Below are 13,612 nucleotides of genomic sequence, written 5' to 3' on the forward strand. Positions count from 1 at the left end.
GGATAAGGCTGATGGGAGTTAGAGTCCACCAGCATCTGATGGGGTGCATGTTCCCCACCCCTGAGACAATACTGAATTGGATGCACCAACGGTCTTGCCCAGTATGAGGCAGCTTCAGATGGACCTATGAGATCTGAGAAAACGTTGGTCTAAACGTTTGTGCCTCCACTTCCTCTTTTGCAACTGATAAGCTCTTCCTCAGTGCTGCATTCCCTTTCAGACTGAGATAGTGAAGCATATAATGAAGTGGACATTATTTACTGCAGTCCCCCACCTGGGTCTCTGCCCGTGGTCACTTATGTGTGGTTCAGGAGGTTGTTCAAGTGGCTGCTGTTCATTGCCAGTAAAGGTAAGAGACCACATGCTCCTTACCCTGTCATTTGCATAAGAGCAGTGTCATCCATTATTTTCCATGCAATGATTTGCAGATTTGGAGGGAATTTGGGGACATCCCATCATGTGTGTGAACCTGCTTGGAGTGATCATGTTAGGTGAGACTGATAGAAAGAAAGAAAGAAAGAAAGAAAGAAAGGGACTTTCTTTCTTTCTTTCTTTCATCTATCTTCTTTCTTTCCTTTGCTCTCTCTCTCTCTCTCTCTCCTCCCTCCCTCCCTCCCTCCCCCTCTCTCTCTCCTTCCTTCCTTCCTTCCTCCCTCCCTCCCTCCCTCCCTCCCTCCCTCCCTCCCTCCCTCCCTCCCTCCCCTTTCTTTCTCTTTGGGAGAACCTACTTTGAATGAATCACTGTAATAAATGGCACAGAAAACCCCTTTGCTCCCATGGAAGGTGATATATGCCCACATCGGTAATACTTCTTTATTTGAACAGAAGAATAAATGAAGTGTCATGCTGGATCAAGCCAAGGCCTAACCAGTCCAACATCCTGTTCACACGGTGGCCAACCATCAGATGCCCACGGGAACCCCACAAGCAGGACATGAGCGCAACAGCACCTGCGACAGCTTTGCATACCACCCTTCAACCAGTGGTTCCCTGGGTGCTTAACAGCATGATAAACATTTTTTTAAAAAAATGATATGAAAGCAGAATAAACAAAGGCAATGCAAACACATGCACCAGCATTTAAAAGAAGCAGTTCAAAACAATGGAAATCCGGGGCTTAAAAGGCCTGGGAGATTTTTTTTTTCAAAAAGGCTTTTGCGTGGCACTAAAAAGTTAGCAGAGAAGGTGGCAGTCCAATATGAGCCTTATCGGCTGTTACCATATGCCCTCGTGTACATGTGTCAGGGAACACGTGGGTTCAGGAGGACGATACATTGATGCTTTTAACCTGCACCTTTTACCACATCTTTCTCTTCTCTTCTGCAACTGGACAACCGTGTGGACTGAGATGTTCAAGAGAAGGCTGGGCCATGCACCATAATTACATATTGTGCAGGATGACCACATTCCCCTGGGGGCTGAAAACTAGAGATATTTTGCTCCACCTCTAAGCTCCGAGATGATCCTAAGAACCTTGGAGCATCAGCTACAGGAGCACCTGAAAGTCCCACATGAATGTGAGCCAAAGTGGATCTCTTTCAAGTTGGCCACGAGGGGGCTCTCCTGTTCTGGAACAAAAATATTCTGTTTATTCTAACAGATTATGGAACTGCCAGGGTTAGCAACAGTGGGTTTCCTTGAACAAACAGGGAAAAAAAATCTGTATCATTGCTGCTGTTTGCAGAAAATTTAACTCTGTGTAATTTGCTTAGTTCCCTTTAATAAAAAAAACATTTCCAAACCATGCAGAAATAAGGTTTCAGCAAGACCCAACGGATTCTTCCATTTCATACCTAGTTTGCACTGATAATTAGATTCCAGAGGGGTAGGCATGTTAGTCTGTTATGGTATAAACAAAGTACAATGAAAACAGAGTCTTGTGGAAATATAAAGACTCTCACATTGTGGCAGAGGCCTGCATGGACTGCAACAGATGCATGAAGTGTTAGCCTCACTTGGATTCTCTCTCTCTCTCTCTCTCTCACACACACACACACACATACACACACACACACAGTCACTCACAGATATAAATGCTAACCTAGAATTGATGTGGAAGTTTGATTCTATTCATGTAGGATTCAGTCAAAACCAGAGGTCCCCCCTCCCCTACACACAACAGGTCACCAATTTCTCCCGTAAGTCTGATCCTATTCCTGTAGGACTCAGAGGTCACACCCTGCAAAACTGGTCACTGATTTCTCCTGTAAGTTTCATCCTATTCATGTAGGACTCAATCAAAACCAGTGCTCATCCCCCTACGTAACTGTTCACCAATTCCCTCCAACTCCAACTAATAGGGTGCTGAAAGGGAGAGGGCCATTTAGCCCAGGCCAATCAGAAACTCTTGCTGACCTACTGAAAATCATCCAGAAATCTACCAATAGGTCCTGATCCTGCTTTACCTTCTGCCTACCATTGGGCTAGATGGACTGTAACTCAATGGGCAGAATACTTGCAAGATTCCACTTCTATCATAGAATTATAGAATAGTAGAGTTGGAAGGGGCCTACAAGGCCATCTAGTCCAACCCCCTGCTCAATGCAGGAATCCAAGTCAGAGAATCCCTGACAGTGGCTGTCCAGCCTCATCTTGAAGGCCTCCACTGTGGGAGAGCCCACCACCTCCCCAGGTAATTGGTTCCATTGTCACATTGCTCTAACAGTCAGGACGTTTTTCCTGATGTTCAGCCGGAATCTGGCTTCCTGTCACTTGAGCCCATTGTTCTGTGTCCTGCATGCTGGGATGATGGAGAAGAGAGCCTGGCCTTCCTCTCTGTGACAACATTTCAAGTCCTTGAAGAGCGCTCTCCTATCTCCCCTTAGGCTTCTCTTCTCAGGGCTAAAACTTTGAGAGCCAGTGCGGTGTAGTGGCGAGAGTGTTGGACTGGGAGCTGGGAGATCCAGGTTCTAGTCCCCACTTGGCCGTGGAAGCTCACTGGGTGACTTTGGGCCAGTCACAGACTCTCAGCCCAACCCACCTCACAGAGTTGTTGTGGTGAGGATTAAATGAAGGAGGAGGAGGACTATGTATGCTGCCTTGGGCTCCTTAAGAAGGAAAAAAAGGTGGGATATAAATCCAATAAATAAATAAATAAATAAATAAAACATGCCCAGTTCTTTCAGTCTCTCCTCACAGGGCTTTGTTTCCAGTCCCCTGGTCATCTTCGTTGCCCTCCTCTGAACCCTCTCCCGTTTGTCTGCATCCTTCTTAAAGTGCAGCACCCAGAACTGGACACAGTACTCCAGATGAGGCCTAACCAGTGCTGAGTAGAGGGGAACTAGTACTTCCCGGGATTTGGAAGCGACGCTTCTATTAATGCAGCCCAAAAGAGCATTTGCCTTTTTTGCAGCCACATCAGCTTGTTGGCTCATATTCAGCTTGTGATCGACAACAATTCCAAGTTCCTTCTTGCTTGTAGTCTTGTTGAGCCAAAGATCCCCCCATCTTGTAAATGCACATTTGTTTTCTTTTTCCTAGATGCAGAACTTGGCATTTATCCCTATTAAATTTCATTCTGTTCTTTTTTCTTTCTTTCTTTTTAGCCCAGTGCTCCAAGATGGCTTTGAATTTTGTTTCTGTCTCCCATGGTATTAGCTTCTAGTTTAAACAAGTGCTGGGAAGGACTTCCTCACAACTTGGAGAACCATTTGCCCATTTCGAGTAGGCAATATTGAGTTAGATGGACCAGTGGCCTTGCTCAGTAGAAGACAGCTTCCTAGGTTCATAAACACAATGTCAAGTGAGGTCATGAGGAATGCTTCTTGGTGCTCAAAATCCATAGTCCATCCTTTTGCATCAGATCATGCCACCAACAAATGCTACACTTTCAGAGGTTTCTTTTTCCAGGCTTGCATGTTCAGCCATTGCCTGTTCACCTGTGAGCCTCCAAATGGGTTCATTTCATTCCAGAGATGAGGTGGGATTCAATCCAGGGTTTCCTGATTTGAAACTTGGTCTCTCACAGTTGGGCCTGTCCATTGGGAACATGCCCAGGAGAAGCTTTGCAGCAGGGCGTCTTCTTCTGTAGTGGGGGTAGGTAAATATAAGGGATCCGGTAGCCCAGAGCTACAGGACCTCTGCTGTCTGAGCACATCCGTTCATTGCAGGTGTGTTGGAGAAATCTGCAACAAATTCAAATGGTTCTGGATGTCTATGAATCTGGCTTGTGGATTCCACAGCAGACCAACTTTTCCCAAGTCATGTGGATTTTGCAGAATTGTGAGCCAGTTTATTTTTACTTCGGGGGGATTTGCGCAGACTTGCACTTGCGCTAATTTGCAGTAGTACAAATGCACACTTGTGCTAATGCGCACGAGCACAAAGGAGCATTGGCGCAAGTGGAACAAAACTCCCATACATCCCTAAAAGAAATCAGTTGCCATCAATGAGGGAATGACAGAACAAAAGATATCTGATTATCTGCTAAACACACACGGATTGGATTTAATAAAATCCATACATCACTAGTTTCTTGATCTGTGGAAGGAGTGGATTACGATTGTTCTCAAGTGGGCTCATTCCATCTATCTATCTATCTATCTATCTATCTATCTATCTATCTATCTATCTATCTTCATCATCTTATTCAAAGAGGACTACATGAGCAGAGAAAGGTGAATCAGTGTTTCCATGATGGTCATCCATCTATTGTTGTGCAATAAATCTTATGAAGTGTCAGCTTCAAATGATTAGTCCCTATTGTGGGCAGGGTGCAAGTTCTCTGTGGGTAAGCAGTTCTCTTGCTAACGTCTCTCTCAGTGAATCTCAGTGACCTTGGCACTGATGTCAGGCACAGAAACGAAAGAGAGCTTGCGTGTGCAGACAGAGAGCTGCAGTTTCCTCTCTACAGTGACCAGAAAATGACAGGACATTTGTGAGATACTTTGGCCACATGTACTGGGAGGGACCAGGATATGATTTTTTAAAAACTCAGAAAAAGGGAAGAGGAAGAACACGACCTCAAACAAATTCATAACCTCACACACTGAGCTAGGATATATGCAATTTTGAATTATTAATTCTGCTAGGGAAGGTGGGGTATAGATACATAAAATACAGCTCTCAACCAGTTAAACAGATTTTGTCTTAAGAGAACATCTGGCCTCATCATTGGCTATGCTAACTATGGCTGGTGAGAGTTATAGTCCAATGACAGCCAGATTCCGGCTGAACATCAGGAAAAACTTCCTGACTGTTAGAGCAATACAACAATGGAACCAATTACCTAGGGAGGTGGTGGGCTCTCCCACACTGGAGGCATTCAAGACAAGGCTGGACAGCCACCTGTCAAGGATGCTTTGACTTAGATTCCTGCATTGAGCAGGTGGTTGGACTTGATGGTCTTATAGGCCCCTTCCAATCCTACAATTCTATGGTTCTATGGAAGGTATACTTCCAGAGTTGGGGAACATGTGGCCATCCAGATGTATCACAGGGTTGCGGAATGTGTGGCCATCCAGATGTTGGACCACAACTCCCAACATCCGCTCCTAGCCAGTATCGCCAATAGTGAGGGATGATGGGAGTCGTAGTACATCATCCAGAGGACCACATCTTCCTGATCCCTGATGAATAGGACTGTAGCCTCTCTCATTATCTCAGTCTCCCATAACATGAGCCTTGCTGGATTCAGCCAAAGGTCCATCCAGCCCACCATCCTGTTTCCAACAGCAGTCAACTGAATGCCCCTGGGAAGCACAACTTCCCTATTCTGCTAGTGTTTTCCAGTGACTGGTATTCATGGCTACACTGCTTCTGAATCTGGAGGCTCCATTTAGCTATAGGGCACACAGAAGCAATTGACATACTCATTCAGACCAAACATCTATTTGGTCTAGGATCCTGTTTCCCACAGGTGCCAACCAGATGTCTCTGGGAAGTCCACAAGGAGGACATGAGCACAATGGCTCCCTCTAGTGGTTGTCCCTCAGCAACTGATATTGGGAGGTGCATTGCCTCTGGCCTTGCCAACCATGAAAAACATTTCACATACCCTCCAACGGTTCACAGATTAAAACAAAAATAGGACCATGCTTAGTATTTGCGCACAAACGACGATTGGCTATGAGTCCCCACTCAGAATTGCACATAGCTAAGGCTAAGGCCTTCAACACTGTAAATCGAACTGCTCTCTGGACCATCCTTCTGAAAACTGGATGTCCTAATAAATTTGTGAACATCTTGTGGCTCGTCCATGATGACATGTTGACAACAATCTTGGATAACAATGGCTCTCAAAGTGATCCATTTAAAGTGGGATCAGGCATTAAGCAGGGATGTGTCATTGCTCCAACCTTATTCATTATCTTTATCGCTATGATTCTACACCTTCTTGAAGGGAAAATTCCCACTGGTGTAGAAATCATATATTGAACAGATGGAAAACTTTTTAATCTCAGTAGGTTGAAAGCAAAAAGTAAGGTAATTACAACCTCTGTCATAGAACTTCAGTATGCTGATGATAATGTAATCTGCGCACATTCAGAGGAAGATCTCCAAACTATCCTAAACATCTTCGCAGAAGCATATGAAAAGATTGGCCTCTCGCTTTACATCAAAAAAACCAAAGTGCTTTACCAGCAAGTGCAAACCAATCCCTCTATAGCACCATCAATCCAGCTTAACATTGTGATGCTGGAAAATGTTGATCACTTTTATTATCTTGGCAGCCATCTCTCCACAAAAGCCGACATCGAAGCTGAAATTCAGCATCGCTTGAGCTCTGCGAGTGTAGCTTTCTCCCAAATGAAGCATAGAGCGTTCAAGGATTGGGACATTCACAGGGAGACTAAAATGCTTTTTTACAAAGCCATTGTACTACCGACCTTGCTGTACGCCTGTGAAACATGGACCATCTATAAACGCCACTTCCAACTTCTCGAAAGATTCCATCAACGCTGCCTCTGAAAAATTCTGCAAATTACTTGGGAAGACAGATGGACTGATGTGAGCGTACTGGAAGAAGCAAAGACCACCAGCGTTGAAACAATGATTCTCCAACATCAACTTAGCTGGACCGGCCATGTTGTTCGAATGCCTGATCATTGTCTCCCAAAGAAGCTACTTTATTCCCAACTTATGAATGGAAAATGGAATATTGGTGGACAGCAAAAGAAATTTAAAGATGTTCTCAAAGCTAATCTAAGAAAGTGTAATGTAACCATTGAGAACTGGGAAGCACTAACCCATGAGTGTTCTAACTGGAGGTCAGCCTATATTAAAGGCGCTATGGACTTTGAAGAAGCACGAGTCCGGGGTGAAAGGGAGAAACGAGCTCAGCAGAAGGCACATCAAGCAACCCCTCATCGTGACTGCCTTCCACCTGGAAACCTATGTCCTCACTGTGGGAGGCTGTGTGGATCCAAAATTGCCCTTCGCAGCCTCTTGTAGACCCACTGCTAATACTCTACCCCCAGAAGACAACCTTGCTTGGTTACAAGTGATCGCCATGATGATGCCTGCTGCATTCTTTTACTCTGGAAGAGCCCTTATCCCCCACTGATGGAGAGATCAAGAGAATTGTGGTTCTTTTGGTTACAGATATACTGGGGAGGGGGGGACTGTCAGGGTCCTGGCCATCTTGACCTCAGGGGAGACCTCTTCAGAGGATCCAAAGTGGGATTCTGCAGCAAGCCCCATTCCCACAGATGACATGGGCAGCCAGGAGATTCCTGTCTGAGGAATGCCCTGCCTGGGGTCCAAAAAAGCCTCTTTGAACCCATCCCAAGCACTGCAATGGCTCCAGACTGTCCTCCCTTGTCCACTGTATCGGCAGTGGCGGACCAGGTGAGAAACTCAATGTCATTGGCAGAACACCCATGTGGCTGCCAGAAGGGTCTCCTCAGGAGCAAGGGTCAACTTGGGAGGGGGGAAAAGACCCAGCTGTAGACAGTGAGAAAGCAGAACCAAGCTGACAGCAACTCTGTAAAATCTCAGGCTCCTTCTAGATCTTGCTGGATTAACATCTGCCATCGATGCATTTCTTCTGCTCCTTGCTCAGGACAAAACTATGTCATTTCCCTACACAAGCTGAATATGAGCCAACAAGTTGATGTGGCTGCAAAAAAGTCAAATGTTATTTTGGGCTGCATTAATAGAAACATAGCTTCCAAATCCCAGGAAGTACTAGTTCCCCTCTACTCAGCTCTGGTTAGGCCTCATCTGGAGTACTGTGTCCAGTTCTGGGCACCTCACTTTAAGAAGGACGCAGACAAGCTGGAGAGGGTTCAGAGGAGGGCAACAAAGATGATCAGGGGACTGGAAACAAAGCCCTATGAAGAGAGACTGAAAGAACGGGACATGTTTAGCTTTGAGAAGAGAAGACTGAAGGGAGATACGATAGTGCTCTTCAAGTCCTTGAAAGGTTGTCACAGAGAGGAAGGCCAGGATCTCTTCTCGATCATCCCAGAATGCAGAATATGGACGAATGGGCTCAAGTTACAAGAAGCCAGATTCTGGCTGAACATCAGGAAAAACGTCCTTAGAGCAATACAACAATGGAACCAATTCCCTAGGGAGGTGGTGGGCTCTCCCACACTGGAGGCATTCAAGACGAGGCTGGACAGCCATCTGTCAGGCATACTCGGATTCCTGCATTGAGCAGCGGGTTGAACTTGATAGCCTTGTAGGCCCCTTCCAACCCTACTATTCTATGATTCTATGTTTTTATGTCTCTAACATGTCCAGAGGTAGGTGACCAGGATGGTGAGTGAGAGAACTGGAAACTAAGTCCTATGAGGAATAGTTGAGAGAGCTGGGTAGGTTTAACTTGAGGAGAGAAGAATAACTGGAGATGAGTAGGGATGCTGGAGAAATTTGAGATGGACTAAAATGAGTTCAGATTTCTAAGCATCTGTCCTGTGTAATTTGTTGTGGACTGGCATCCTCAAGCTGCATGGAGTCCACGGACCTTCAGGTTTTTGTTTTACTTTCTGGGAATTTCTGCAAATTTATTCATAGGAAAATGCACACATTTCTGCTGAGATTGGAAAATATACGCAGGGAAAAGTTGGATGGAATAGGGGACAATACGCTAAACATTATGTTCTAATGTAAATTACATAAATTGTTGCAAACCTTATTTGCGTATTTTTCCGCATAATGAAAAAAAGAAAAATTTGAATCTGTCTGTTAACCGATGCCAGAATGAATGACACCACACAGTCTACGAAACATACACGGGACAGATTTCACAACACCTGTACATCCCTAGAGATGAGGCAGTGGTCTACAAATATCTTCAGGGCTGTCCCACAGAAGATGGAGCAGACTTGTTCTTGGATGGGGCAAGAAGAATTGGCGGATGGAAACTGCAAGGAAGAAGAGTTTGGCTAAACAGCCTAAACATTAAGAGGAGGTTTCTAGTGGTAAGAGCAGTGGAACACTCTGCCTTGAGTGGTGGTTGGCTTTCCTTGCTGGAAGATTTAAACCAGGGGTAGGCAATCTCTGGACCTCCAGATGTCTTGGGCTACAACTCCTATCAGATGTTTTGGCAAATGACTCTCAGAATAGCCGATGGTGAAGGATGATGTGAGTTGAAGGACAAAACATCTTTGTCCTGCATAGTACCTCAGTGCTCCTCATGAGCAGGCATTTACCAAGATGTGGAGTAGAAGCAAGCAAGAGCCACCCAGCCACCCCACAGGACTTCAAGGAGGGGCTGGACCTGAAGAATGGCAGCACGGGCAATTCATGCTAACAACACTTTAACAAGGCATCCCCCAAAGACAGAAAATGAGGTCAAAGTCAGGACAGTGATTTTGTAGGGGCTACAGACAATCAAATGGGGAATTTCCCTGCAAATAAAGGCCATTCAAGTGTATTATTCCCCGCATCTTGAGAATGCAGCCTCCAGTCTATAAAAGCTTATGCCACATTAAATCTGGGAAGTCTTGAAATTCCCATGAGGTGATCTACTGTGTTTATGACTCCACTCTGTGCAGATGAGGTCAGGGAGATGAATAGATCTGGCAGCTTTGCTTTCTCCCACACTCAGTTTAAAAATAAACATAAAAAATCTCACGTTCTTTCAGTCTTGAATTATGAAGAAATAGATGATGTTTTGAAAATCCTCGTCAAAAATGAACTGAAACGAAATTCTCCTGCATATGTGCTGGCCAGATTCAACATGTGCAGCTGTTCTTAGCATGGAGTGGGCCACGTTCTATCTGCCTGCTGGGTAGCTGTTAAAGATGAGGAACCTGTCAGAAAAATTAGGTGGCAACCCTCTTTCAGCACTACATGGCTGAATACACAGGGATTCAAAGCCAGACTTTTACGCACCCAAAGCCGTGGACCTGGATGGACAAATCTGTTGGTGTTGCTTTCTCCCTCATTTACATTTTCAGAATCTCAAACTCTTTCCACCCATTTATGGGGGGGGGGGGAATGTGCATTTTGGCAAGCTGAAAAACCAAACCTCAGTGAAATTCTCACCCAACCCTGTATGGCCATGGTTGGAAAGGGCCTATGCAGAGTTATAGATAGGGATGCTGAAGAAATTTGAGATGGACTAAAATGAGCTCGGATTTCTAAGGATTGGACCTGTGAAATCCGCTGTGGAGCAACCCCTGCAGGCTGCATGGAGTCTGTGGACTTCCAAATGAATTTTTTACTTTCCCAAAATTTATGCATATATATCAATCCATGGGAAAATGTGTAAGTTTCTGCTGAGGAAACATGAAATGGAATGGGGGGACAATACGCTAAATGTTATGTACTAAGGCAAATTATGTAAATATTTACATAAATACTGACGTAATTATTTGCGGATTTTTCTGCATGACGGAAAAAAAAATGGCATCCATTTGTGGGCAGGCAATGGAACAAAAGGTGCCCGACAATCCGCGAAACACAGATGGAGCGGATTTTACACAGTCCGTACATCCCTAGTTGTAGACCATTTCTGTAATGCAACATGGGCTCCTCTAAAATATCTGAACAGAGGTACGATGAGGAGATTACGGCTATTACAATTATTATCATGAGTTATTTTATGTGTAGCTTAAAAACAACAACAACAACAAAACAAAAGAGAAAACATGTGCAACTCTCTCATGACTCCCCCCTCCATGCCCTCCATCCTTCACAAGAACACTGGTTAGTACTTAGTTATTATTCCCAAAGGGAAGCTAACCACATTTCCTACTCTTTTTCCTCCATCCAATAAGACCTCTTATTCATCCCAAGTAACAGATCGGAGCGATTGTAAAGTGACTGAGGCCAACCCTCCAAATTTGTGACTCGGCAGTCTATAAATACATTCCTCACAAGCTGGCCCACAACACAGCTGTCTGGCATGGAACACGAACTATAGTTCCCATCAGAAAAAAACCCGAAAACCACCACAATGTATCCATGTGAAGAATTCACCATTAGTCTCTTAGGGCAAGTCTTCCTCAACCTTGCATCCTCCTGATGTTTTGGACTACAACTCCCAGCATTCCTAACCATTGGCCCTGCTCGCTGAGGCTGATGAGAGCTAAAATCTCTTATGATTTATTACATTTCTATACCACCCCATAGTCGAAGCTCTCTGGGCAGTTTAACAAAGTTAACACATTAAAATACGATATGCAAAGTTTAAAAGCCATTTATGTAAAAGCACACCAGCAATACACACAAACAACATATAGCTAAAAACAACTTTGAACCATCAGTCATTGCAAAGACACACCCAGGACCACCTCCTCCCATATGTGCCTGCCCGGACCCAAAGATCATCTTCAGGGGTCCTTCTCCATGAGCCCTGGCCAAAGGAAGTGAGGCGGGTGGCTACCAGGGATAGGGCCATTTTTGCTGTGGCACCCCAGCTGTGGAATGAGCTCCCTAGAGAGGTTCACCTGGCACCTACATTGTTCTCCTTTCGGCACCAGGTGAAGACCTTTTTATTCTCCCAGTATTTTAGCATTTTAGCTTCCTAGCCTTTTAGCTTTGCTGTTTTAAATCTACATTTTAAATCTCTGCACTGCTGCTAGGTTTCATTCCGGTTGTATTGTTTTTGTGTGTGGTTTTAAGCTTTTATATTTTAAACTGTTTTATGCTTTACAGTTTGTGGTTTTAATTTTTGTGAACTGCCCAGAGAGCTCCGGCTATTGGGTGGTATTGAAATACATACATACATACATACATGCTCATCATGTGCTGCCAAATGCCAGGGGAAAAAGATAGGTCTTAACCTGGCACTGAAAATATAACAATGTTGGCAGCTTACTCTTGGAGTGGCTTACAATCCATCAGCAAAAAAGTCAGTCTCTACCTGCCTTCTTTATAATATAAAAATACATGACACAGAAGGAAAAAGGAATGGGGAGGGAAGAGGAAAAAGTAGAAATGTATGAATCAGCAAAACCTGAGCTTGCCAAAGTTCTCTGAAGTCCATCTCAAAGCACATTCCAGCTTAAGTCCATATCAGATTGCGAGGTGTGTGTTTTTTCTTTTCACATGAAATTCTGTGCACCTTTTTTCCAAATGTATGCATCAGTCGTGCAGACCTTTGAAATGTATGCATTCTTGTCTTCTCCCATAGATTAAAGCGTATTTGTGCACATTTTTCAGAAGTACACATTTTTCATGCACACTTTTCAAATGTGCGCATCCTGTCAAATGCTGTGTTAGGTTTGTTTGTTTTGGTCCAGGTATCACATTGCAAGCTCAGAAATGTGTGGACCTCAACCATGGATTGCATCCATGTTCGGGCCAGAAAGTGCGAACTGGTAAATCCTGATCAAAAATGAACTGAAAGGAATTTCTCATACATCCTTAGAAAAAAATCAAGGTGCCTTTCTGCATTGATTTTTTTTTTTTCACCATTCTGAGAAACCAGGGTCGGTCTGGACAGATCATGGATAGTAAAATGGGCAACATATAACCTTAGACCTAATTAAAAAGGCCTTTTGGAAGCCATAAATACAGGCTTCTATGAAGAGCAATCTGTCCTTCCACCAGTAGCAGGGCAGGAAGGAAGAGGGAGTGAGGGAGGAAAGGAGGGGTGTCAAGGAGGGCGAGAAAGTGAAAGAAGGTGTGGCAGAAAGAGAAGAAGAAAAAGGCTCGCTCTGCCCCCTCTTAAGAACATAAGAAGAGCCCTGCTGGATCAGACCAAGGGTCCATCTAGTCCAGCATTCTCTTCACACAGTGGCCAACCAGCTGTCAAGCAGGAACCCACAAGCAGGGAACAAGCACAACAGCACCCTCCCACTCATGTTCCCCAGTAACTGGTGTACATAGGCTCAGTGCCTCTGGTACTGGAGGTAGCACATAGCCATCAAGACTAGTAGCCATTGATAGCCTTTCCCTCCAGGAATTTGCCGAACCCCCTTTTAAAGCCATCCAAATGGGTGGCCATCACGACATCCTGTGGTAGGGAATTCCATAGTTTAGTTATGTGCTGTGTAAAAACAGTACTTCCTTTTATCTGTCCTGAATCTCCCACCAATCAGCTTCATCGGATGACCCTGGACCCACCCACTGTTGCCATGTGATCCCCAATAGATTGCCTCCAAGGGAATGTGGTCCTCAAGAGTGGGGGCGGGGGAGTGTCCTACCCCTGGCTTAGATGGGAGGTGTGGTCCATTTTGCTAATTTCTTTCTCATTGGGCCCAGTCTTCATTGC

General features: G+C 44.7%; 1 protein-coding gene across 1 annotated transcript in view; it reads left to right on the forward strand.

Annotated features, from left to right (window-relative positions):
* The first annotated feature begins 246 nt into the window (after positions 1–246).
* The window catches only part of TLR4 (toll like receptor 4), a 34,308-nt gene continuing 20,942 nt past the window's right edge, over positions 247–13,612 (forward strand). The window contains exon 1 of the mRNA XM_084821445.1: positions 247–349. Within this exon, the coding sequence (XP_084677571.1) occupies positions 299–349 (51 nt within the window). The 5' untranslated portion in view covers positions 247–298. The remainder of the gene's footprint in view (positions 350–13,612) is intronic.

The sequence above is a fragment of the Heloderma suspectum genome, chromosome 14 (assembly GCF_057233095.1).
Source record: "Heloderma suspectum isolate Gila_16-S chromosome 14, 16-S_ref, whole genome shotgun sequence".
Lineage (NCBI taxonomy): Eukaryota > Metazoa > Chordata > Lepidosauria > Squamata > Helodermatidae > Heloderma > Heloderma suspectum.